The sequence below is a fragment of the Sceloporus occidentalis genome, unplaced genomic scaffold, assembly GCF_023333645.1.
Source record: "Sceloporus occidentalis isolate IW3139 unplaced genomic scaffold, rSceOcc1.0.p SCAF_123, whole genome shotgun sequence".
Lineage (NCBI taxonomy): Eukaryota > Metazoa > Chordata > Lepidosauria > Squamata > Phrynosomatidae > Sceloporus > Sceloporus occidentalis.
In genome coordinates, this window is record NW_028317103.1 from 1,429,606 (window position 1) to 1,456,528 (window position 26,923).

A 26,923-nucleotide genomic window follows, 5' to 3' on the forward strand; every position below is an offset into this window, starting at 1 on the left:
AAAAATAACTTACTCAATTCAGATATGCAATTTCTCTCACTTTGAACCAGTTCATTTATGATTGCCAACTCCTTTTATAAGAAATACTACATTTCCAACAGGCACTCAATATATCATTTGAGAGACTATTACTGTTTAGTCGTGGGCACACAGTAAAATCTACAGTTTGGCAGTAGATAAAGAACCTATTCAAAGAGTAAACCGGTAAAAAGAGTGTTATCCTTCCTAATGCATATGCACACCCAAAATGTATCAACAGGCAATATACTGAAATCTGGATTGCACCCATCCCCCAAAAAAGTCACACAAGCAAAAAAATTGCAAGCAATCAAGAGCCTTGCTGTACCTTACATAACTACCTGTGCCAGGGAAAAATAAAGGCTTACTGCCACACAAAAAAATGTTTTAATTTGTGTCAGTCAATATAATTACCGGTAATACCCGTTTCAATTTGGCAGAACTCCAGAGATTTAGACTATAGAAGTTTTCAGATTTGCTGGTAAATAAAAATAAAAAAACACTTCCTAGCAGCTGCAGGTAAGCAAGACAATGCCAAAAGCCAAAATGTAAACATGTAGACAATTTTTCTTTTTTTTTTCTTTTTACACACTACACAGAAGCACTTGCTTCAGACTGCCACTTATCACTGATTAGGGAACAGATAAAACAGAGCCAGGCATTTATGAGTAAACTAAATTTTGATACCTTGCAAAGAAAAGTGGACTAGCAAACTAATATCATCAAAGTATAAAATGTCATTTAATTGTTTGCACAGCGAACAGCAGCAGTAAAGATTAGATAATATTTTACCAGTGTTAATTCTTATTGCCGGGAAATGATATAACTGGGATAGTGTGTCAAAAATAAGGCACAGACATACCCTGTGCTTGCGTGAGCAAAATGAATATATATATATATATATATATATATATATATGCAACATTAGGAAACAAGGAATGTTGTCAGTGCCCCTATGGATCCATATGCAGTGACCAATTTCAGAGACCATCAACGGTGCTATTTTCCCCTTGAAGGTTATGAAAGTGGGGAACAAAATGAAGTGTAACCTTGAATTGCAGTATTCTGTTCCAAACCGCCAACAAAATATAAACCGTTAACAGGCATTTTATATATTTATATTGCATCTATTTACATAGCACTTCACATATTCACTGGGATATAAAATGCTGAAATTAAGACAAACCAGTAATGTAAAGAGGACCTATGCTTACAATCTAGTACAGTGATTGCAAACTTTTTTGGGTGTGGGTGCCAAAAAAACCAAGCTGCAGATGTCAAAGTGCCAACACTCCATGTGGGTGCCTACCCCTGTTGTAGTGCAATGTTTTCACCTTGCATACACACAGCTTTGCAGATATCTTTCCAAAATAAACTCTGATTCTGTTGAGGGATAATTGCAGTTTGAATGTTCTGCATTATGTTTAACGCTTTGCTTATTTCTTAAAGAAAAGGGCAGTGGCAGCAGCACATGGGTTCAACCTGAGAAGCCACCAACCTGTACCTTTCCATCCTGTTTATATATGTATATACTTTTTGATTAAACATGGTGTACAAGGTGTTTGGCAGTTTCTCAGATGGAACTCATGACTTGCTGATGCCACTATCCCTTTTCTCCCCATCTCTCATTATCTCATCCATCTGTCCACCCCCCCCTCTCATTACCTCTCCATTATAGCTTCATGTACATATCATCTATCCTCTTTTTCCCCATTGCTTATCTTTCTTAACAGGGTCCTACAGACCTCTATTTCAGTGTCCCAACACAGCACACATGGCTCAGCGCTGGCATTTGACATATGCCGACACTCGGTATAAATGGCCAGCACATTTATTGAAGGAGCAGCAAAACAGGTCTGTATAAGCAGGCCTTGTGCTCCCTTTATTTTGGGTAAAAATAAATAAATAAATATTTGGTTAGCCGGCATCCTGGCCACATTCCACAACGGAGCCATGCATGTGCCAACACACATGCCATAGGTTCACCACTATTTGTCTAGACGGAGTGGGGCACAGGAGAAACATAAGGCAAGATATAGTATATATATATATATATATATATATATATATATATATATATATATATATATATATATATATATATATATATATATTATTTTTTTTTATTTTATAGTAAACTGTTGAAAGGTCAACTTGGAGTTTTAAAGGCAATGCACAGAAATTACCAAATGCTTCTCCTGTAGGTAATTTAGCCAGGGAGGGTGCAAAGCGTTTGGGGGATTCTACAGTCCCCAAGAATTTGCAAAATGGGGCACATGAACACTCCAGCCATCATATGTGCTTTTATTCTCCTTTAAGGAGATTTATTGCAAGCTAACATCATGCTATGAAGGTTAGGCCAGCTTTGCAATGTTCTCCATAGTGTATAACCGATAGCCAATTTAAATGATGTCTGCTTGTAAAATAATGCAACTTGCTTCAAAGAGTGCAAAGTTTTCATTGGTGAGCGGGATCAACAAGAACGTTGTGTGAGATGCCAAATAATGGCTTCTTTGGTATAGACATTTTTTTCTAAGACGAGACCAAGGGCTGGTTAAGGTTTGAGTTTTTACAACAGCAAAAACAAGCAGACTAGATGGGCCAAAGAGATTATACTTAACACAAATGACCAGATAGGAATTCTGACATATGTAGCACATACACCCATGTCCCCAGCAAATGTTGCATGCAAACATAAAAGTGTGTGTTTTTGATTCTCATTTCACTATAACAGTTGGGGAAGTAAAAGAAAAAATAGTCTGTTCTAATTACAAACATTTGGCTTAGAACCAAATTTATATTTCTAGCTCAAAACACACAGACGTTTAATATGCACTTTTGATAATATAACTTCTGGATGAAGTAATTAAGATTAGTGTGTGTGTGTGTGTATTATATACAGTGTATATATTTTACATAATTACACACTATTAAAATACTTTAGAACTTTGGTCTATTACGACAGAGCAACTCATTACTAAAATAGATAAAAGCAGCTAATGAAGTATAATGGATTACACCATGTGCGACGTTTCTGGAAAGATACACACTAGACAACACCTTCGCAAACATTGTACATCGACATCTGTAGACATACAGCTTCCAAGTAGCGTGTATCTACTGTCCATCTGGCAGTTAAATCTGTTAAAGTCACTAAAATTTGCGAAGTGTAAAAAGAAGAGTGTCTTTCCCATTCAGGCATGCAGAGGACTGCAGCTCTTCCTCAATTACCCTGCCTCTAACCGAAATATCAGCTGCCACCATGAAACTCTTTAGCCTTAACTGCGGGAAGTAGTGACCACCTACTTCAGAGCCTGTCCCCCTTCAATTTATCATAGTCAGCCTTGTTCCTGACACTCTTCAGGGCTGCCTGAATGATAAATTGCTGTGTTATTCACCCTATGTTAATCTGAGGCTGACGCAATTATACCATATACACTGAAGACTCGTAGCAGTATTAACACAGCAATATCAGGCTTCTGTGGTTCACATTAAACCTCCCGTTTGGAACCAACCACTTTCCTCATGAATAGTTATGAAGAGTCTACAGTCAGTAAATCAATAGGTAGTTGGTTTATGCACCCCATTATCTAAATAACTCCTGTTGTCCTTCAGTTCTCTAGGAGTCTCGCTTGAACAGTAAGGAGAAATTAGAAATAGTGGCCTTAAAAGGAAAACGCTAGCGAAATGTACGGTAATTCAAATTTTTTTCCCCTATGCCTATGATGCAACGTTTAAGTGTTATCTATAAAAAATGGCTTTTTAGTGGGAGAGCAGAACCCAAAATGGTAGGTAGCAATTTGGTTCTCTTTTCACGACATGAGCATTACTAATTCTTTAGTGCAGGGGCCCTTAAATGGTTAACAATATATAAACTGGAAACATCCATCTATAAGCAATTGTACTTATAGTATGGAGAAACACACACACTTGTCATTGCGGCCATTTCTAAAAGATTCCAAATGCAGACCTCTAAAGGGTTATATGTCTTTTAAAATACAAGTTATTTTACTAACTTTTCTTTAATTTTTATAAATACTAGCAATAAATGTATTCCCCCCAAATGGATTGTATTACAATATACGGAGATTAATTCATAACAGGATTCTTACCCAACATGGAGAACCGTTTTAAAATTTTGATATACATTTGCTCAGTGACTATGGGGAGAACTAATTTGGCTTAATAGACCCATTTTTCTAGAAACAGACCTTTAGGATTTTAATGTCTAATTAGTAGGGCCTCTCGTAATGCGCCTGCTTAAATTTGTCATCGACTCAACTAATCACAGCATAACACCACTGAATCTGATGCTATATGAAAAAATAAAAATGCTGCTGTGACGTGTTGATATTTGTTGAGACTTGGAAGTTTTACCAAAACCCCCAAAAATTATATTCATTGGCATTCCACTTGTGCATTTTACTACCAGTATTGCACAAAGCCAATTTAAACATATTTCCCCAAGTACAAACACTAGTAAATATGATAAAGTGTAACTAGTAGTCTATCTTAATTGAACCTAATAGCTTTAATTATTTTTTTTTTCTAAATTGGCTGCATAGAGGTTTGCTTTGATCAGATTTCACAACTTAAAACAGCATGGATTGTGATCTGGTAAAGTCGGCTGTAGGTCCTAGCTGCTGAACCGCAAGCTATTTTTTGTAACAATTTAGTGATTTTTTTTCAATTCATTGAATCAGGCCCAAAGTATCCGAGGGTGAGACAGCAATTTAAAGTGTAATGAAATAGCAAGATGGCAGCTGAAAAAAACAGAATTGTCACCCCCGACACATACGTGTAGGCCGGTTTTGCTGGATTCATTTCATAGAGAAGCTATACAGTTCGTCCAGACTCCGGTATAATTCAACTGCTGTTATTTGTTTTTACAGTTGCCGGTGTCCTACCCTTGCCCCTCTTCATTTAGAGAGAGCGAGAACACCAAGGATTTTTCCCAAAGAGATTATATTTTAGGTTAGCGTATTAGTGGTACAGAATAGCTTGGTGTTTTAGTCTGAATTTTAGACTTTTATAAATAAAATTAAAAAAAAAAAAAAAAAAAAACCTTTACAAAAAAAGAGCACTTATATGGGCTAAACATCCCGAGTTAGATAATTAGGATTAATGTAATTATCTACACACGTGTTATTTTATATCATACAAACACAAAGCTTTAAGTACTAATAGAAAATGGTGTGGTCGTGCAAAAGTATTTTTTTTTTGAGGCACCCAAAAAAAATTTAAAAATTAAAGATTAATAAAAATAAAGTACAAAATGCAGATTTTAAAGTAATTTCAACATGTCTAGCTGCAGGAGAAATATATAAATTAAACAAAGCAATTCAGAGTTTACATTAAGAGGATTTGTGATCTAAAACCAAAGTGCAAACCTTCTGCCCCAACATATTACAAAACAGACAATTGTAGGAAAGACTGTATTACAAACCCCGGAAAAGACCCTCTTCCTTCTATGTTTTCTCAAAGCTGATAAAAGAAATCCAACTTCCTGATCCTTGTCCGCTTTACACATCCTTATAAATGAACTAAAGCAAACGGGTGCACGGCCCAGACATCTGTTTAACAAGTTAAATCTTTTGTTTATGTCCTATGTGAAATTTAAAGGGTGCATTATATAATAAATGCTATAGTTGAGGTTTAAGTAGAAATATGTAAAGTAAAACCAGATTATACTTTGGCACAAACAGAAAAACCTTTTGTAAGTTAACTGCTACATGCGAAGGTAGATTGTTGCCTACAAACAGTTTATACACTATGTGCCGATTGATTTCAGAGCAGCGCTGTCTTTGAAGATATCAAATTTAAAAAAGGTAGTTGCTAGAGAATACCAGATTCAGATCAATGTTAATATTGGTTTTGACAAGAGTAGATAAATGGTTAATTTTGAAAAGTGCTCAATTAAACTTGAAAAGTATGCCACTGGCTCATTCTAATCTTCAGAAAATGCCAAATATTTAAGCACTTCGCATTGAAAGTGGTTTTGGCACTCTACAATATCACACTTCAAAAGCACTGGCTATTATGTGAAAACATTTGTGATAGTGGAGTGTAACATACCAGTTGCCAGACATCTCAGTCTGATGCAAAATGCCAGTTAAGGCACAAGATCGTGTTAAGTTTTAATGAAGGCGACTTCCAAGAAAGAGAAAAAAAAATAAATTTAATTTTTTAGGTCTGGCTTGTAAAAAGTGAATGTCATACAAGTATATGTACAAGAAGATCTAGTCACTGTAACCAGTGTTTGACTTAGCGATATCTCATCAAAGGAAACATACAGAATACCAACATTAAGGCGTTAAAACATTAATGAGCAGATGGCCACCATTTATTTTATAAAATTCTATAAAAAAAAACTACCCTCCTGGGTTGTCATGGGGTGCAAGAAGTCACATCCTTAACAGGATAGCAAGGTAGAATCAAAATTTTCACTTTCACAAGATTAAGTTCCCAGAATATCCAATTTAGTAGGCTACAACTTAAAGTTTATTTTTTCTTTTTTTTTTTTAAATCATTCCGAAGATATCCAAACACATTTTAATTCCATAACAAACTAAGAATTGAAAACACTACATACATTCTTGTAAAGTATTTATGTTTTAAAGTTAACAGAAAAAGGAGAAAAAGTGATTTTAGTGCAACAAAACATTGTACTTAAAGTGAATATATTAAAAAACTGCCCAAACAGATTTGTTCATTGTGTTCATGTTTTAATGGAAAAGGCTTTTTTGCCTTTTCCATTAAAACATGAACACAATGAACAAATCTGTTTGGGCAGTTTTGTTGCACTAAAATCACTTTTTCTCCTTTTTCTGTTAACTTTAAAACAAATACTTTACAAGAATTTATGTGGTGTTTTCTAGTGTGGATGACCAAGGCCTCTACAAGGATACCAGTGGAAGACTAATAAGAATTGGAGTAAGATCTCACTACGCCTTGCTTTTCCTTTCTTAAAGACACTATTCCCCTCTAACAGAACAAAGTACTGGCGCCCCTTAGTGGCACAGTCTCTCAAAGCATTGAAGTTCAACTGTTCATGTGTTTTTTTTGGGGGGGGGGGTTTTCTATTTCCTCCAGCCTGTTGTTGGACATTCTTGAAAGTTTTAAGCTCCCCCCCTCCCTTTACACATGCAAATTCCTCCAGCCAAAGCTCAACACGAAAACAGGAAGAGCAACCAAGCCCTTTAACAGACTAAACCCCGTGGCATCAAGTTACTTGGGTTAAAGCCTACAGCTGATCCCTCAACTCTAAAGGATGAGGAAGGGTTGATATCATATGCTTAACTCAGTTGAGCACAGACAGCCTGTCCTTTAAACAAAGGGCACAAAGGTTTACCACTGTAAGAGTATACAGAATTAAAAAAGACATGCAATACAATGTACTAGTGTGTCAGGGGCAACTGCATTTACAAATAACCTTGGCCTTACAACATCCCATTCCTGGGACCAAATAGCTTTTGCACATGCAGGCCAGGTGTTAAAATCTACTTGAGAGGATTATAAGCAATTGTGTTATTTCTAAAAACAACGCAAGGATGATAACATTTACACAAACAGGCATAAATTACAATCAATTTCTGATACAAGCGTGGGAAAATATACACCTTAATTCTTAATTAGGCATTCATTCACCTAATGCAATCTCATTTTTTTAATTTATATACATTGCTTTTATTTATGTTAGTTACACAGCAATCTCATCATTTGACAAGCATTTCTTTACTATATGTAACCGATTCTGTCTAATCCCATATTAACACGACGTTATTTCAATATACACCATGCTGGGTGCATTGCGAACACACACACACATTTTCTGAAACGAATAGCATAGTGGATAGTGGCTAAATTCTTTTCCTGGCCACATTTCTTTTGAAGCATTTGCAAAACAAATATTTGCATTTAGCGGGTCAACAGCTGCGAAAACTACATTACATTCCAGAACACTTCAAAAGAAAAGGGAAAAAAAAAACCTGATTCACATAGAATAAATCTTAAGTACCTAAAAGTTTACCGCACAGTATGCGTGATAAAAACTAGAGGGTAAGGCCTAAAAAAAAAAAAAAAAATTGTTTATCACAAGAAAAATGTATTTTCCATTATGACAGTATAGTCAAAATTCTAGTCTAACCTCTTATTTCAATAAGAAAAATGGAGCAAATATATTTTATTTCCTGTGTATGTTATTGCAAAGATAACCCCCAACAACAGAATATCACTGCATGTTCATTCTGATCAACCAAAACAGGACAAGTGGTAGACTATTCGATCAGTTCCTCACCAGAAAACAAGGATTTTCCAAGCTTAAATTTAAACAAGAGAATAGCTACAGCAAATGTAATATTTCCTTTAACCAATACCAGACAAAGCTAGAGTACTCCTGTTTTTCGGCTGTAATATATATAATATATATATACGCACACACACACACACAATATATATGTATGTATATTATATACACACACATCTAATTGGTCTAATTTTATTTAAGTCACTCAAAAAAAAAGTTATCATTCCATTTTCAAAGAAACAAGGAATGTTTAATAAACACATTAAAGCTCAAACACAAAATGTTCAAACAATATTTATATGCAACACCGAGTGTGGACTTCCAATTTCTCAACTCATTCATGTACTATGAGAATACATAAACACACTCCTTATTACATACCTTGTATATGCTGGCCTTGTAATTATAGCCATACTTATGGTAAACAGATGGAAACTGTATCATACAGGCATTTTAAATACAGAAGTTACAGGCCTCTGTGATTACAAATATTTAACCCTTCCAAAAGAAGCCAGTAAACGCATAAGGCAAAAGCCTAGGGTCACTAAACATACACGATCTAGTCCCTGCAGGGGCCGACTTATTGTTATAACAAATCCTACACTCAATTTGGAGAAAGGAAAGAGTAAAAAGCACACACACAAAAAAGGTTTATGTAGTCACGTAGACTTATTAAAATCAAAAGGTTCATTTTTTTTTGCCAGCTAATGCCCTTCTACTTCCCTCTTGCATCACAAGCTTTTTGGTAACCAAAAGATAAAGCCACATTCCAGCAGGTCACATGGCCAGCACCCAGGCAGACAGTACGGGGGGGGGGTTCTGGGAAACCGCTACCACCCACCAATAACTTTTTTTTCCTCCCCAAAGGGAAAGTAAAAATCACTTAAGCTTTGTGGAATTTATAGAAGGAATAAGAGTACAGATAGCAGACACCAATATCCCTGGGGAGCAAGGCCCTTGTAACTATCTTTGCCCACCGCGTATCACTGTTAAAGAGCGCTGCCAGTATAGGTTGGCTTCACGTAACTCGCTTTAATCAAATAGCATTAAGTAACTTATATACACACTATAGACAAGCATATATACGTTAAAGTACCTTCATCCAGAAGCCTCTCCAGGTGATTAAATATCCCACAGAAGTTGGGCAGGCTGCTCATGAGCTTCTTATCGTTCATTAATTGCATTAGGTAGTCTGGGGTCGGCTTCGGTTTCTCCTTTGTTTCCATTTCCCCAACCATCATCCAATCTTTTAAGTAAAAAATGGTGACGGAAAAAAAGGACAAATATCTAAAAAAAAAAAATCTATATAAAAATAATCAACAAGAGCCTTGAGGTTCTGACGTTAAACGACAGCTACTTTTTGTTCTTAAAATATATATATGTACTAAAAAAACATGAAAACGTGGGGGGGAAACGCCAAATGGAAAAAAGCCGCACTTCTTATTCCGCACCCAGGGTGTCCTGGCACATGTATATTAACCAAATCTAAGGGATCTGTGCCTCCGCGTGTATAGCAAACGTGAAGCGTAGATATTATGTATCACTTCTCTTCAACAACAAACACAGATCTCGCTTCTCGGATAAAAACACGTCTCTTTTGATTGACGATCCTGGCGCTGGAAAAAAAAAAAAGATAAAAAGTATTTACAGTACGGCAAACCCAGGGCTTCAAAGCAAGCGAGAAACAATGTGTATAATATATATATTGTATATTTTATATATATCATCGCCCCTCTTATTTCTAATTTAGTCGGTCACTCATCACCCCTCTTACCAGGTCTGTGCCGTGGAGCAGAGTAGACGGGGCTGGAGCAAAGCTGGCTGCTTAACTGGACGCCTCCTCCTCTATGTCTCTTTCGCCTTTTTTTTTTTTTCTGCACCCACCCCCCTGACCCTGGTTTCCTGTCAGTGCTGCAGCGCAAATCCTTTCCCCGCTCACAGTGGTGTTTTTTTTTTTGTTTTTTTTCTCCCCCTCTACTCTCTGCCTTTCCCCTGTGGAAATGAATACACTATTGTAGTGAAGCTATATCGGCTACTGCGGCCACGACGTGTACGCATAAAAGAGCTGTGTGCCAGCGCAACCCGTTTCTCCCTCTAGAGGAGTTCGCTTCAGTTCAGGCGCAAGCAAAGAGAGGAAGAGGTGGAGGGGCGGAGAAGCGGAGGGGATAGGAGGAAAGAGGGGGAGGGAAAGGAGGTGGAGTTACTTAGTGGAAAGGGGGAGACGATGGTGATGGTAACCGTTGTCGAGGGAGGCAGGGAGGGAGGAATTTCTTCTTTTTTTTTTTGCTTTGCCGTATATATGTATTTTCTTAGTGGTGGGGGAGAACACACACAACTGTTTAAATAAAATACCTCATGCCCAGGAGAGAGATGGGTTTTAGATACGTGTGATTATTTCACGCTAATTGCGCTTTTGGTGGGAGAAAAAAAACCCAGTCAAAGCAATATTCTTTAATCGCGTTTATTTTAAGGCTCGGTAGTTGGGTAAACTCATTCGGATATGTTTGATACTTTGTCTATTGCGGTGCAAGAAAGATTATCTCTGCAGTAGAATGTCCAATCAACACAGGCTGAACTTTGTCAGTGTTGGTAATGGTTTTAATGTGTCCCTGTTTATTTTGTTGTTTTTTTTTTGTTGAATATATGAATTATAGGGAAATGCCATTGCCTCTGAACATTGTGTGCTGACAGACACTGTTTTTCCTCTTTTGTGACTTTGTGTTTGCATCTCAAGTGTTGACCGAAGATAAAGATAAAGCATCCCCCCCCCTGATTATGTAATGTGTGTGACATATAAATAAACTACACTCTTTACTCTTCAAATGTTTCATTTGCATGTGTCACTCTATGAACAAAAAAAATGACTATTTATTTAACGGTACCATGTGATTTATGTTCCAATACAATTTTATCTTATTTCATTGCATGTATTGTAACCCCCTTAATTGCTACGTTACATTATTTTTATAGCGCCAGCAGATTCTGTGGCCCTGTTACAAAAGGATACAGTGAAAATAGGGCCTTGGTTTTGAAAGCTTACAATATATTATAGTATAACTTTGAATTCTGTGGCATCTTAGCCAGAAATATGGAAGATGTTTAGCTACCATGAAGTACAATATACAATTAATCCTGTGGCAAAACAGGCACATGATGAACTATGATAGATCCTGCAGACCAAGTTCTCCCCTGGCCAAGGTTCATTGGTGTGTAATAAATTGTAAGTTCACGAGAGCGGGTGCCTTTTGTCCATCTCTACCAGTATGTCTCAATGAGTATTAATTTTATTGACAGCTTTTTATATTGTCAATTTTAATGTTATTGTTAACTTTCCCTCTATTGTAATATTGCTGGTGCTTTATAGATAATATGTAATTTGGCCAAGTTGGAGAGTGTCTGCATGTCCTAGCGTGCCAGCTGTAGGTCAACCACCATTAGCACAATTAGCAGAATTATTGAGTACTATTTTAATGCAGTTTTTTGCAGCAACATTTGTATGCAGTGCTTTCTTCCATGGACACTATGACCTCACAATTTGTAACCCTTCAATGCCAATAATGATACAATATCCTCTTTATATGCTGGCAAAATAGCGTATTAGTCTGGTCTCTACAAACTCACTACTGTATTCTATGTAGGCCTGAATGTTATCTCCAATTCCACATGGAGGTCTCCTATTCTTTGGAGCTACAATAATGTCAGTGACCAAGGAAAATACTGTGCGTTTAGTAGACATAATCTCTATCTACTTTCTAACAGGTTCCCTCTTTCGTATACAAACCTTTGGTGTTTCTTTTGGGGCTTGGGATCACAGCAAAATGTGACAAGTAGCAAAAAATGCACTATAACTGGTTGACTCATTATCAAATTATAGTTATTATATATATATATATATATATATATACAGTGAAGGAAAAAATGATTTGATCCTCTGCTGATTGTGTACGTTTGCCCAAAGACATGATCAGTCTATAATTTTAATGGTAGATGTTTTTGAACAGTGAGAGACAGAATAATGCATTTCAAATAAGTTATAAATTGATTTATGTATCTTGTTCTTATTACCGGAGCTTTGCAAGGTTAGGCGTTACTAGCCTAATGGAAGACTTGCTGTCCAGTACATAAATTCAAAGAGTGTGACAAAACAAAGTATTGAGAGAAGACAAATTGAAATATTAGGTAAGATGACTCTTCCCCCGAGCTTACAATCTTGAGGGGGTATTTTTATGTAGAACAGCGGCAAAAAATATAGGAACTATTTTTTTCCTAACCCTGTTTTTGTTTTCATATATTTAAAGTTTTGGTCATATCTCCCCTTTTTCTTCTAACTTGATGCTCCATCATCATATAATAGATATAGTATAGTATTTTTTATAGTATATAACAAAACAATTTTTTTTTAACAAAGTATTGAAAAATTACATTAAATAGTTGACAAATAATATTAAAATGCTTATTCATTTAATAATTAAATTAGTAAAAGCCTTTACTTAGTAAAAGCACAAAATCATTTAATATCCTGATAAATTAATGCATTAAAGTATTGATTAATCAAGTAAATTAAAATGAAATTGTTAAATACATTGATAATAAAAAATAAAAAATAATTTTGTGTTTATTAAATAAAGATGCTAAATGCATTAGTACATTATTAACATAAAGGGAGCAACCTGAACGTAGCCCAGTCTCCTGAGCCAGTACATGAACACATGTAGATTAATAAACAGTAGTCAATACGAAAAAAAAACACTGAAAATTGATATAAAGGTAGTCATTTCTACTAAAACAAATCCTGTATTAGAGACATGACATTAACAGTAAGCAACTTTTGGTTGGATATGGAGCTATGGATAGAAGCGCTTTCAGCTGTTAGGCACCTCTGCTGCCCCAGTCAATTTATTTTCTCCCCCACTTATGCCTTTCCCCATGTCCTACAAAACCCTTGGCTCTAGGAATTTATTTCTTGTTGCCGTGGTGGCCAGGGGTTTGTCGAGCCCTGATGTAGAATAATTCATATTTGGAAATGAGGAGGGGACAATTTAATCAAATAAATGAATGGAATCTGGTTGCATCCTAGTCGTAATGACAGTCCTTAATATTAATATATCTGGGTCAGATGTAGTTTTCATCCAGTAGCCAACTCTTGCTAATTTTTCCACTAACCTATTCCAATGCACAATGCATGGGTCAATCAGTCAGATGAGATATGAAATCCCACCATTTTAACTATGACTAGTCTTCAACTTCTAGGCGCTCTTTCACTCAAACAGCCACAGCAAAACAGCTCATCAGGAGGTACGAATATGCCCTTTAAAATCAACATACACTCACTGGCCACTTTATTAGGTACACCTTGTTAGTACCGGGTTGGACCCCCTTTTGCCTTCATTCTTCATGGCATACTTTCTACAAGGTGCTGGAAACCTTCCTCAGAGACTTTGGTCCATATGGACATGATGACATCACGAAGTTGCTGCAGATTTGTCGGCTGCACATCCATGATGTGAATCTTCCACCACATCCCAAAGGTGCTCTATTGCATTGAGATCTGGTGACTGTGGAGGCCATTGGGGCACAGTGAACTCATTGTCATGTTCAAGAAACCAGTTGGAGATGATATTTATCAGAAGATGGGTATACTGTGGTCACAAAGAATGGACTTGGTCAGCAACAATACTCAGGTATGCTGTCGCGTTTAAGCAATGCTCAGTTGGCACTAAGGAGCCCAAAGTGTGACAGGAAAATTTCCCCCACACCATTACACCACCAGCCTGAACCATTGATGCAAGGCAGGATAGATCCCTGCTTTCATGTTGTTTATGCCAAAGTCCGACCCTGCCATCTGAATGTGGCAGCTAGAATCGAGACTCATCAGACCAGGCATTGTTCTTCCCGCCTTCCATTGTCCACTTCTGGACAATGTGTGAGCCTGTGTGAATTGTAGCCTCAGTTTCCTGTTGTTAGCTGACAGGAGTGGCACCCGGTGTGGTCTTCTTCTGCTGTAGTTCATCTGCTTCAAGGTTCAACGTGTTGTGCGTTCAGAGATGGAATTATACATACCTTGGTTGTAACGAGTGGTTATTTGAGTTACTGTTGCCTTTCTGTCATCTTGAACCAGTCTGCCCATTCTCCTCTGACCTCTGACATCAACAAGGCATTTTCGTCCACACAACTGCTGCTCACTGGATATTTTCTCTTTTTTGGATCATTCTCTTTAAACCCTAGAGATGGTTGTGCGTGAGAATCCCAGTAGATCAGCAGTTTCTGAAATACTCAGACCAGCCCGTCTAGCACCAACAACCATGCCATGTTCAAAGTCAATCAAATCTCCGTTCTTCCCCATTCTGACGCTTGGTTTGAACTTCAGCAAGTCGTCTTGATCACATCTACATGCCTAAATACATTGAGTTGCTGCCATGAGATTGGCTGATTAGCTAATTGTGTTAACAAGCAATTGAAAAGGTGTACCTAATAAAGTCGCCAGTTAGTGTATATATACTACTCCATAAAAATTACCTCAGAACCAGTTTAAACCAGCTCTAAATAGATTATTGCACAATAACTTTTCCTAATAACTACATATTTAAATACACAAGATGCAGTGCGTACAGTATATATCTTTTTTTTTATATGAAATAAATTAAAATAAAGTTTCATTTCAGCAGGGCCCTACTCACCTTTTGTCTGTAAGGCTAAATTGTTATACAAGGCACTACTTGTTATGTCCTGTTTGCTAGACTTGGTTCCTCCACTCTTTTTGTTTTGCTTGGGATTTGGCATGGGCTTTCTTATGTAAAATAATGGCCCAAGGTTGCCCAGTCTTCTGTCCTGCCAAAAACAAGGATCATTGCAAAGGAGCATTTGTACCACGGGCTTCTCAGAATTGAAAATGTTGGGTCACTACCAGGAACAGTCTTTTGTATTTTATTTGCAATTCTAGATATCGCCAACTTGGCATCTAGGTTTTTTTACACCCTGACTGATTCCTTTCTGTGTTTATTTTATGTAATGTCTATGCAGTAACTTTTGGAAATATGTAGTTTTGTAGGATAAATGTTTTTGTATGAGCCAAAATGCTCCTTACACAATAACCTATGCTACAAAATCCAAAATTATTTTAACCCCTTAAGGGCCAGGGTTTTTTTTCTATTTGTTGTACCCTTTGGGACCAAGACTTTTGTGGTGATCGTGGTTAGATGTAATTTTCTCCTCACCCATTTAGTGAACCCATACAAGTTATATATTGGTTTTTTTCAGGACAAGAAGGGCTTTCTTCAGCTACCCTTTTTCTGACTATATCATCTAATTTCCTATAAAAAAAATTGATAAAACATTGAAAAAAAACAGTTTATTTGAAAAATCTTTTAGTCATCTAAAATAGCTATTGAAAAAATACCCAATGTTTTTATGTTTTTGGGGGTTTTTTCTGGAAGTTATTGGGCAATAAATACAAGTAGCATTTTGCTATTTCAAAACCAATTTTTTCTAAATCTGGTCATTCTACCCATGTGCTATTTCGGGTATCTTTAAAGCCGGCCAATGCAATTTACCCCATCATAACTAGACACCTCATTGTTTTTCAAATGCTGGTATTTGGTATAACCCTTTCCATGCACCCTTTGTCAAACTTTGTGGTAGTAATTTATTTTCACACAAAATGCGCTTCAAGTATGGATTTACAGCTTCTGGTGTATGTCACTTTCAAACAAGACCCCCATATTTGTTCAGCAACATCTCCCAAGTACAGTGATATCCCCCTTTGCATGGGTTTGTCGGGTTGTTTGGGAGGTAAAATGCCACATTTAGGAAGTGTGCATTTTTTAACTTGGAACTTTAGCATCTGGTCCTCTTGCCTCCATGTCCTAATAGGGTCATCTTTAAAGCCGGCTAATTTAATTTACCCCATCAAACCATATCTTTTTGAAAACTAGACACCCCAGGGTATTTCAAATGACGGTATTTTAACCATTTCCATACACTAATTTTACCACCAGCCATTGTCAAAATTTGTGGTAGTTTTTTATTTTTTATAACACAGATTGTACTTCAGGTATGAACTTAACAGCTCCTGGTATATGCCACTGTCACACAACACCCCAATATGTGTTCAGCAATATCTTCATCTGCCTATGCCTTATCTTTGAACCCCGCCACCCCAATTTACCCCATCAAACCATTCATTTTTTTAAATTAGACATATTTGAAATGCTTTTATTTTAACTCTTTCCATGTCAAGATTTTTGGGAAGATACAGCACTAATTTTAGCACTTCCTCATAATAATAAACTATTTTTTAATTTTATTAATTTTATTCTTTTTGGACTTTTTTTTTTTTTTTACATTTTGCTGGAACTGGATGGTTCCTCTGATGGTGCCATGACTGCATAATTATTTTTAAATGTTACATTTATTTTTAGGTTTTTTTAGCTATTTTTATTTTTTTCCATATTTTTTTTTATTACTTTTTTAATATTTTACTAATCACATTGTGATTAGAAAGCTGGGCTGGAGACCCTCTGGCGAACTTTCCCAACTTTTTTTTTTTTTAAGGACGCGCCACCATGAGTGGCAAAATCTCTCGCAGTCACAGCATGTCCTGGGGTGGATGTTCTGTGTCGCTGACAGCGTTTAAGCAAAGAAACCAATCATAGATCACTTTCTAAGCTTGTTTAATGAAATGATGTGCCAGGCACGTCATTGGTCGTTACCTGACTGTTTTTGTCTGACGTGCCTGGCCTGTCTTTGGGCGTTAAGGGGTTAATTTGAGGTAGTTGCCCTCACTGGGGCTCCTTTAAATATTTAGTAATTTTTAGGGTTATATTTTCAAATTTTGTGTCCCCCTTTCCTCACTATGATATCCATTCTTGCTGATCATTCTGCAGCAATGCATTCCTGTGTACTGTACTGTACAGTGCTGTGTAAATGGTTTTCCCCTTCCTGATTTCTTCTATATTTGTCACACTTAAATGTTTCAGATCATCAAACTAATTTTAATATCAGACAAAGATAACCCAAGTAAACACAAAATGCAGTTTTTAAATGACGATTTCATATAGAAGAATAAAAGCTACCCAAATCTAACTGGCCCTGTGTGAAAAAAGTAATTGTCTTCTTGATAATTGGATGAGAGCCATTTTGTACAAATGGAGAGAACTTAGAACAGGGGTAAACCTTTCCAGGAGTGGCCGACTATTCAAATTTCTAGAGTGCATCGATGACTTATCCAGGATGTCACAAAAGAACCCAAACTAACATGTAAAGAGCTGCAAGTCTTTGGGACTATGCAAAAATGGTATCCATGGGAGAGTTGCAAGTTGAAAACCACTGCTGACCAAAAAAAGAACACAATGGGATGTCTAACATTTGCCAAAAACATCTTTTGGAATAATATTTTGAGAAATGATTAGTCAGAGAGGGAACTTAATAAAAACCATCATACCAATAGTCTAACACAGTAGTGGTAGTGTAAAGGTCTGGGGTCACTTTGCTGCTTCAGGACCTAAGCGACTTGCCATTATTGATGGAACCACGAATGCTGCTCTCTACCAGGAAATTAGGAAGGGGAATGCCATCTGTTTGTGACCTAAAGCTGAAGCCCAGTTGGGTTATGTAGCAGAACAATCAGTGGCTCAAAAGAAACAAAATTTGAAGTGTCCTAGTCTTAAGTTGAATTCAATTGAGATGCTGTGGCATGACCTTATTAGGCAAGTTCATGCATGCAAACTCTGAAATAAACAATTATGCCAAGAAGAGTGGGCCAAAATTCATCCACATCGATGTAAAAGACTAATTGCCAGTTACTGCAAACATTTGATTGCAGTTGTTGCCGGCAAGACAACCAGTTGCTATATTTAGGGGGGGGCAATTACTTTTTCACATGGGTGATATAGGTTTTGATTAACGCTTTACCTTCAGTAAATAAAACGATCACTTAAAATCTGCATTTTGTGTTTACTCACATTGTTTTTGTCTTATATTAAGTAGTAGGGTGATCTGAAATACTTAAATGTGACAAATAAGCAAAAATAGGTGAAATCAGCAGAGATGCAAATACTTTTTACAGCACTGTACACCGATTAGCCATAACATTATCACCACCTGCCTAATATTGGGTACGTCCTTCATTTGTCACCAAAACAGCCCTGACCCGTTGAGGCATGGAGTCCACTAGACCTCTGATGGTGTGCTGTGGTATCTGGCACCAAGACGTTAGCAGCAAATCCTTTATGTCAAAGTTGCAAGGTGGGGCCTCCATGATTCGGATTTGTTTGTCCAGTACATCCCACAGATGCTCGATTTGATTGAGATCTGAGAAATTTGGAGGCCAAGTCAACACCTTGAATTAATTGTTGTGTTCCTCCAACCGTTCCTAAAGCATTTTTGCTTTGTGGCAGGGCACATTAGCCTGCTTAAAGAGGCCAATGCCATCAGGAAATACCGTGTCCATGAAAGGGTGTACATTGTCTGTAACAGTGCTTAGGTAGGTGGTACGTGTCAAAGTAACATCCACATGAATGACAAGACCCAAGGTTTCCCAGCAAAACATTGCCTAATGCATCACACTGCCTCACCAGCTTGCCTCTTTTCCTGTAGCGCATCCTGGTGCCGTGTGTTCTCCAGGTAAGCGATATAGACACATGCGGCCATCCAGGTAAAAGAAAATGTGATTCATCAGACCACACCACCTTTTTCCATTGCTCCGTGGGCCAGTTTATATGCTCACGTGCCCATTGTAGGCACTTTCGGCAGTGGACAGGGGTCAGCATGCGCACTATGACTGGTTTGTGGCTATGCATCCTCAAGAGCAACAAACGGTGATGAACTATGTGTTCTGAAACCTTTCGATCAGAACGAGCATTAATTTATTTTCAGCAATTTTATTTACAATATTTTGTCTGTTAGATTTCACCAGATGGGCCAGCCTTCGCTCCCCCACACATGCATCAATGAGACTTGGCCACCCATGACCTCGTCGCCGGTTCACCGCTTTTCATTCCTTGAACCACGCTTGATAGATACTGACCACTGCAGACCAGTAGCACCCCACAATAGCTGCAGTTTTGGAGATGCCCTGACCCAGTCATCTAGCCATCACAATTTGGCCCTTGTCAAAGTCACTCAGATCCTGCTTCTAACAGATCAACTTTGAGGATAAAATGTTCACTTTCTGCCTAATATATACCACCCACTGACAGATGCCATAATAACAAGATTATTAGTTTTATTCACATCACCTGTCAGTGGTCATAATGTTATGGCTTACCGGTGTACGTGTGATGAAAATGTGGGGGATCATCAGAGACTGTAGTTTACATTGTAAACTGTTTTTACAGGGGGAATTATAATTAGCAGCACTTGGGCCAAGAGAAGGAAGAGACTAATTTCCTACCAGAAAATTAAACATTGCCCCAAGGCCAGATCACTTGTGATTCCCAGAGACTCTATATTGAGATTTCCCAAATATATTGATATCCCCTTACCTATTTAGGTAGGGGTAAGGGATTGTTTCGAGAAGTAGGGGGCCTGTTATTAAATCTTGGGAAGATTGTGGTGTGCATACCTCTGTAATTCATACACTAGTGTAGGAAATTATGACCCTTACAAGGTATGTTCTGTAGGGAATGTGTGGCAGTTAAAGTATATTAATAATTACATTAGGCTACTGCAACAGTTTACAGCATTGAAATATTCTATACATAATGACTAATAACACAATCATATAACAAACTATAACAATATCAATTAACAAAATGCAAGTTTTGTCTATGAGGATGAAGTTTATCTGGGCTCTTTCTGTAGAACTCGGCACTCATGATAAATGCTTGAATAATCATTTTTTTAGAAGAAGTATGCACCCAGTAAGGTCATTCCTCAGAGAGTCTAGGGAATGTCTATCCTAAAACTGTGTCCCCCAAAGATTGTCTTTCGTTACAAGATACACTTGTTTTTTATCAACGGGTCTGGCCATCCACTCCTTTCTCTTAATTCTGGTTCCAGCATAAAGGTGTGTGGGGGGAACTTTTATTAGCATATCCTTCATTCAGGTTCCAAGAGCAAGAAAGGTGAGTTTCTACTAATACATACTAGAGAAGTCCATATCTAATGAAGGCTTTGACGTGAAGCTTCATTTATTGTACATGAGATGTTTTAAAATGCAAATTACCTTTATTAATTGTAAATCATCTAAAAAGTATTTCTTACAGTAAGCTTCTGCAAGCCTAGCTGCAACACTTGTGGGTCATGACATGGGTCATCCCCATACTGTAGCAGATGTTTACATATACTATATTGCTGACTGTTTATATCCAGCATCATGAATATCTCAACATCGACATAGAAGCAATTACAATCTCCTGGAAGTTTTGTGAGAATATGGGTTTCTTTTTAACCCATTCACTAGGGCTTTCTTTTGAAATCATAGTATTTTTTTTTTTAAATGTCCCCTGACTACAGTAACACTCCACACATATAGTTATTATGTCTAGAGGGCCACAAGCATCCCTTACATCACCATATAGTATACTTGTTTTAATACTACTGGATTAAGGGGTTCAAGGGTTATAGGGTAATAGGATTCAGGACCGCTTTAAAAAAATATTATTATTATACTGTACAATATGGACATCACTAAGCTCCCTGTATAGATTGTTTCTTTAAATTATTTGTTATTTTTTTAATTTTTTTTATTTACATTTGATAAGTATTTATACTTTTTATACATTTTATTTCTCACTCTCTTCCCTCTTACCTCTCCTGCATTGATCAAACTGTGATGTCATTAGACAGCCTGGTCTCCTTTGCAGAGACAGGGTGCAAAAATCTATGTATGTAGTGGTGCATCCTTTGTGACACCTTGCCTAACCTGTACCTTTATGTCAATAGGGTAGACAATGGGTTAAGTATAAGCAAAAAGGGGCGTGGTCAGCATTGGTGAAAGATGGCTGCTTGATTCAGCAGCTCTGTGTACCCTTGTGTTTTAATCTTTGTTCTGGGTGACTAATCATGCCATGGGCACGTCAACTAAAGCTGCCTCTACCCCTAAGTCTCAAGGGAATCAACATAAAAACGCTCTTACCTTGGTTCAAAGCTTTTTCTACAGGCCACAGGGCCAAGACTCCCGGGATTCATCCAAAAAGATGGCGTATGTTCCCGCCAGTCCCCTCAGCATGGTCTCTGAAGATTCTTACCTCAATCATCTTGTGTGGGAAGCTATCAAAAACCTGCCAACGAGAGGTGATTTAATTTCAGTTATTGAACAAGCGACCCCAAGCTTTGTTTACATAGTTTACATAATTTATTTAAATTAACATTTACTAGTAAAACTTTTTTCCTATAGGGTCGTCTTATATTAAGGCTTTTTCTTTTTTTCCTAAATTAATATTGAGAGTTTGGGGGGGGTCATCTTATAATCAGGGTCGTCTTATAATCAAGCAAATACAGTATTTAACACAAACCTTGCCCATTTTTCTCCTGCTAATTTGTTTCCGAAAACACCATAGACTTATTATCAATTACATTTGGTATGGAAAGACTCCTAGATAATGTGGTAGGTCTCTACCTACCACATCCCCCCAATGTTATTGCATGGCTTGCTAAATCTCAAATCTACTCCGCGTTCCCAAAACACCCAACAATTTCACATACCGTATGTTAGCTCTCACACCGCCATCTAGTCAAATTCTTTCTTTATCACCAAATCTACCATTTTGTCTCTCTGTTCAAATCACCCCCCCAAGTGAAAAGACATTGAACTCCTTTTAAGCAAAATTTTCGTACTTCACTTAATCATTCTTCACTATTATTATAATACTCAATAAATCTAAGTACTCAAGATCTGCTGGGCTCACAGGCACGCTAGACATCATGTATTTTTTGCTCCCTCTTCCTTTGGGTACAGCCTCGGTAGCATACAGGTCCGGGTAACGACCTTTCTCATTGCTTCTTTTTTTTTATATTTATCTAAGTAACAGTAACTTTTGTTTATATCTTTGTGATAGAAAGTTGGGTCTTGGTTATTATGTTGTTGATTGTAAACTGCGCTTTGTATTATTATAATATGCCTATTCTCCACATGTCAATGTGACATTCTTTCTCGCTGCTAAGTGTAAACCAGTGGACATAGTTGTGCTGCAATCTTATATATTCGATATTATATATTCTATACAATGTTTTTACACTTTATGCAATAAAGGACAAATTGATTAAGTATAAGTTAACAATACTTACTTGTACTGACACCAACACAATCTTATCTGTATGTTGGAATTTTCATTTCTATTATCCAAAAATTCAGAAACTGCAACTTTCTACAGTCTCCCTACACAAAAGTCTGAATAAATCTTTCACACAGGCCAATTGTTTCAGAAAAAACATCTATTCAGACAGAATGCTACACCCACTTGTTGAGTAATTCTGTTCACTAACACGACTCCTGTGTGAACATTTTAAAATTATGTTTCTATATATATACACGGTATATATATATATATATATATATATATATATATATATATATATATCTTGGCTGTTAAATAACCACTTATCATGTGATGCTCAGCTAGCATACTGCATACTGGAAGAATACTGCCAATGGCAAGATGAGCATTATGGGATTAGTAGTCCTAAAGCACCTGGTGAAAAGTAGACCTCATGTTAAGAGATTTTTTTTCATTTGATTCCAAACAGACCCAGAAATACAGAATACAGAAAATCATATATGGAAGGCTTAAGTGAGTGATGGCAGGTAAAACTTCTGGAAACCTTAATTTTAACCGCTAGAGTTCCAGATCTGTAGCAAGCAAACTAGATTCAGGAGACTCACTATATATATCTTCCACCTAGCAGTGGTGTGCATTCTCTATTAATCGATTGTGAAAAATACTTTTCTGTAGTGTAGTGGGTCTCCCCATTACCCATCAACCTGCTGGAAAAAATGGTTGATCCCTGCTTACATGCGCCATAAGTGCCCACCCCCTATAAAAAGTAAAATAAAAGAATAGAGATATGAATATACTTTTTGTCATATCACTTGTCCTTATTAACTATATTATCTATTTTATATATAATGAACAGGATGATGTATTCATATTTGCCATCAAATTCTATGTTTCTGTAAGGACTTACCTGAACAAGCTGTCATGGTTTATGCATTATAGGTACTGTTTATTTAATTACTCATTACCTAATGTGATCACTCCCTATTTAAACCTCATTAGGGAGGGGATCTGGGCACTTCAACTGTGTTAACAAATGTGCTGTGTGAGTACCTTATTGCTACAGGTGATCCAAGGAAGGGCCCCACTGCTCAGACTGGAGCAATGTATACTAAGAATATGTCTGCTTAACGAGCTCCTTTACCTGAATGACGGTCCCTGCATCTACTCCTCTGTTTCTGACCTGGATTTCTTTAAGGATTCTCCTTTTGCCTACCTCTCATTGCACAGCACTGATGGATTCCCTGTATACATACCTCTGGACTCTATCCCAGTTTATTCTCCATTTCTGCTGCACCTTACCGAAGGATTCCCCTTTATCAGACCGATTCACGTTTACTCAAATATATCTGATTGCCTACCGATTTGGATCCTTTTGATGCCGTTCACCCCTTCAGCTTGAAGAGACTTCTGCTACTTACCTACTCCTTTGGATCTCCAGCCAACTGCTCTGTTTGTCCAGCCTCATAGCTGCTCTCCAACTCGCTTGCAATATTGCACTACAGCCCTTCTTAGAGACATCTACCAGGACTCTCCCTCCCACTATCCTTGGGTATTATTTTCCTTTGGGCTCACAACCTGGACTTTTCTTCTTTATTATAAGCCATATGTTACTAAATGTAACAGAGGCTATTGCTAAATCTGCTTGCTGATCAAGTATAAATAAACTGCATTTTAATTAATTGAATATTCACTGCTCTGTGATTCTGTTACCAGTGTGGATTGCTAAAAGGATATCACACAAGCGCAGGAATGTCCCTTGGCGAACCACATCTTTGATGGCTTCACTTAAGAGTAGGCCCCATCTAGGCCTAACTTGCAGTAGATGGCCACATCACTAACTCATGTTGCATGTGCAGGCTAAATGACATTAAGCCTGTTCCTGGATCCCACCTCTTTCTGACCTCAGGTGAGACCGGAAGTAGAGTATTTAAACCTTCTGTCAGTATTCTAATACTGCCCTTGGTTGGTTTTCCTTCTGTAATGCACCAGTGAACTGTCTCTCCAAGCTTGTTGCTTTGACCCGGTTTGCTTTTGTACTGCTTCTTGATTCATGATTTGGCTCTGATATTATTGGTACTGGTTCTGACCCAGATTGTTCCTCAACCGTCTCTTGATTGTTCTCCTGTTACAGCACTGGTTATGAACTGGCTTGTCCTAATTCTGCTTCTGTTTGCAGTTTGGCTGCAACATCCACGAAGATGCACAACACAAGGAAATATTTTGGATGAAATATGCAACAATATATAGATAAGTGACCAGAGTGCAGACCATCACTTCCCATTTAAAATCTTTCACACTGCTGCTCCCACTGGATCCCCCTAGATAGTGACTTTTTCAGGTGGGCATTGCTGGCCATAGAACTGTATGGAGGCGCCGGGCTATCTGGTAGTTGATGGCATTATACCCCCGATCTAATTATGTTTGTGTGTATAAATATTGGTTTAGTTTCCAATAAACCTAATTGTTTGCACCCTATACTATGTCTTGACTAGTGCTTGAGTGATCAGAAGGGGTTATTCCCCTGAGCAATTGCGCTTTCAGTGGCAAGGAAGATCTCTACTGGGGTTTTTTTTTTTTTTTTTTTTTTTTTTTTTTTTTTTTTTTTCCCCAGCCTATGTAACTATGTACTGTGGAGCTATTCAGTTAGAGTACGGGTCTCCATCACAGCATGGTATATGTATGCAGACAAAGAATCACACACTTGTCCTTCTCATTCTTTCCCCTGCAGTTATTGACAATGTTCCTCTGTATTCTTTTGGCCCATCCACTTCCAAGGTCTGTCTGTTTTCTAAGTTTAAGTTACAACAAACCATTGAATAGTGTCATCTGTATGTTTGAGAATATAATTGTATGTGGTTGTCAGCTGTTCTACAGCTTCAGTCCATTATGTGGTGCATAAAGTCTTACGCTATTTATATACATTCATGAACTATTTTTTCATTTTATTTCTTCATCTAATTTTACTGTAACTTACAGCAGATATATGGGGTATATTTATTTTGGCCATGAAGACATGCTGTCACAAACATCATGGATCCCACTGCGATCATCAGTTCAGTTGAAATTTAGTGGCATATTTGTTTGGGGCTGCCTCTTAGAAGCACCACTGAAGCATATCGAGGCTGTCCTGAGGCAGTGCAGCCTCCGTAGCATAAATAGGCCCGTTCTGGAGGTTTCCCTTATAACCAGCCAGGGGGACTGCTGCCCGGGGCCAGGGTCTAGTTGGCCTAGGCCAGAATACATTATTGGGTAAGATAGCATCCACCTAGGATTCAAACCCTCCTCTGTCAATGTTCCAAAAATGAGTACCAACAATACCATGAAAACACCCAATAGTGCTTTAAAAAAAATAAATGTACAACTTGTACAAACCTTCCCAAAAAGTAGAGTAATTTTTGCAATGAAAAAGATCTAGTGTAAATCTGTATAGGGAAACACAGGATATAATAAAAATGAATAAACTCAGAAAAGTGGCTCCAAAACTAATTTGGAGCAGGGTAAATATATTTTAGAAGGACCTTTAAATAAATGCCCAGTGAAGACAACGAATAAAGTAATAAAATGTAATGAAATACAAGGGTATTCGGGCAATCCAGAAAAAGTCAGATGTTGGAACAAGCGACAAAGATTGCATTGAATGCATCCATGAACTTGCGCTGTCTGAGTGTTCAGCTGTTCAGGTCCTGGGAAACTTTAGCACAGAGGCAAGGTTCCAATATCCTAAGGGAACAAAGTGCCAACAAACCACCAATGCCTTTCATCTCAAGAAGCTTTCCTCAGGGTGGCAAAAACAACTGTTGAAGACGTTTTAATAGATGGGTAATATAACCCTTTCATGATCAATAACTAATGACCCTTGACATAATAAACATAATAAAGACTTAAAAAAAAAAAAAAAAAAAAAAATAAAGACTAACCTTGCACTCAATCTCATATATACTTTATTCAAACCATAAAATAATTTGCAATATGTTCATATTAAAAATAAACATTCTTGAAATCATAAAATATACTCTAAAGGTTAATTAATTACAATAAAATACATGATTATTAAAATCAATATATAATATTGGGACACCCCTTATTATTGAATTTAGGTGTTTCAGTCACACCCATTGCTAACAGGTGGATAAAACCAAGCACATCGGCATGCCATCTTCAGAGATAAACACAGGAAATAGAATGGTTCATACTGAAGAGCTCAGTGACTTTACATTACATTTATTTATAAAGCGCCAGCAGATTTCATAGTGCTGTTATAATCAGTTGGATAATTAAAAGTCACACGAAACTGGTACAAAAGGAGAAGCGTGCCCTGCTCTCACAAGCTTACAATCTAGCAGGTGGTTGAGGGGTTAGTGAAACAATAAGAGAGGACAGTTTG

The 26,923-nt window shown here is 37.3% G+C and overlaps 1 protein-coding gene across 1 annotated transcript in view; it reads right to left on the minus strand.

The window, feature by feature from the left end:
• The window catches only part of LOC149282091 (KH domain-containing RNA-binding protein qki.L-like), a 62,382-nt gene extending 52,821 nt beyond the window's left edge, over positions 1 to 9,561 (minus strand). Inside the window, exon 1 of the mRNA XM_089498632.1 lies at positions 9,420 to 9,561. Coding sequence (XP_089354758.1) covers positions 9,420 to 9,561 — 142 coding nt within the window. The remainder of the gene's footprint in view (positions 1 to 9,419) is intronic.
• Positions 9,562 to 26,923: the final 17,362 nt, after the last annotated feature.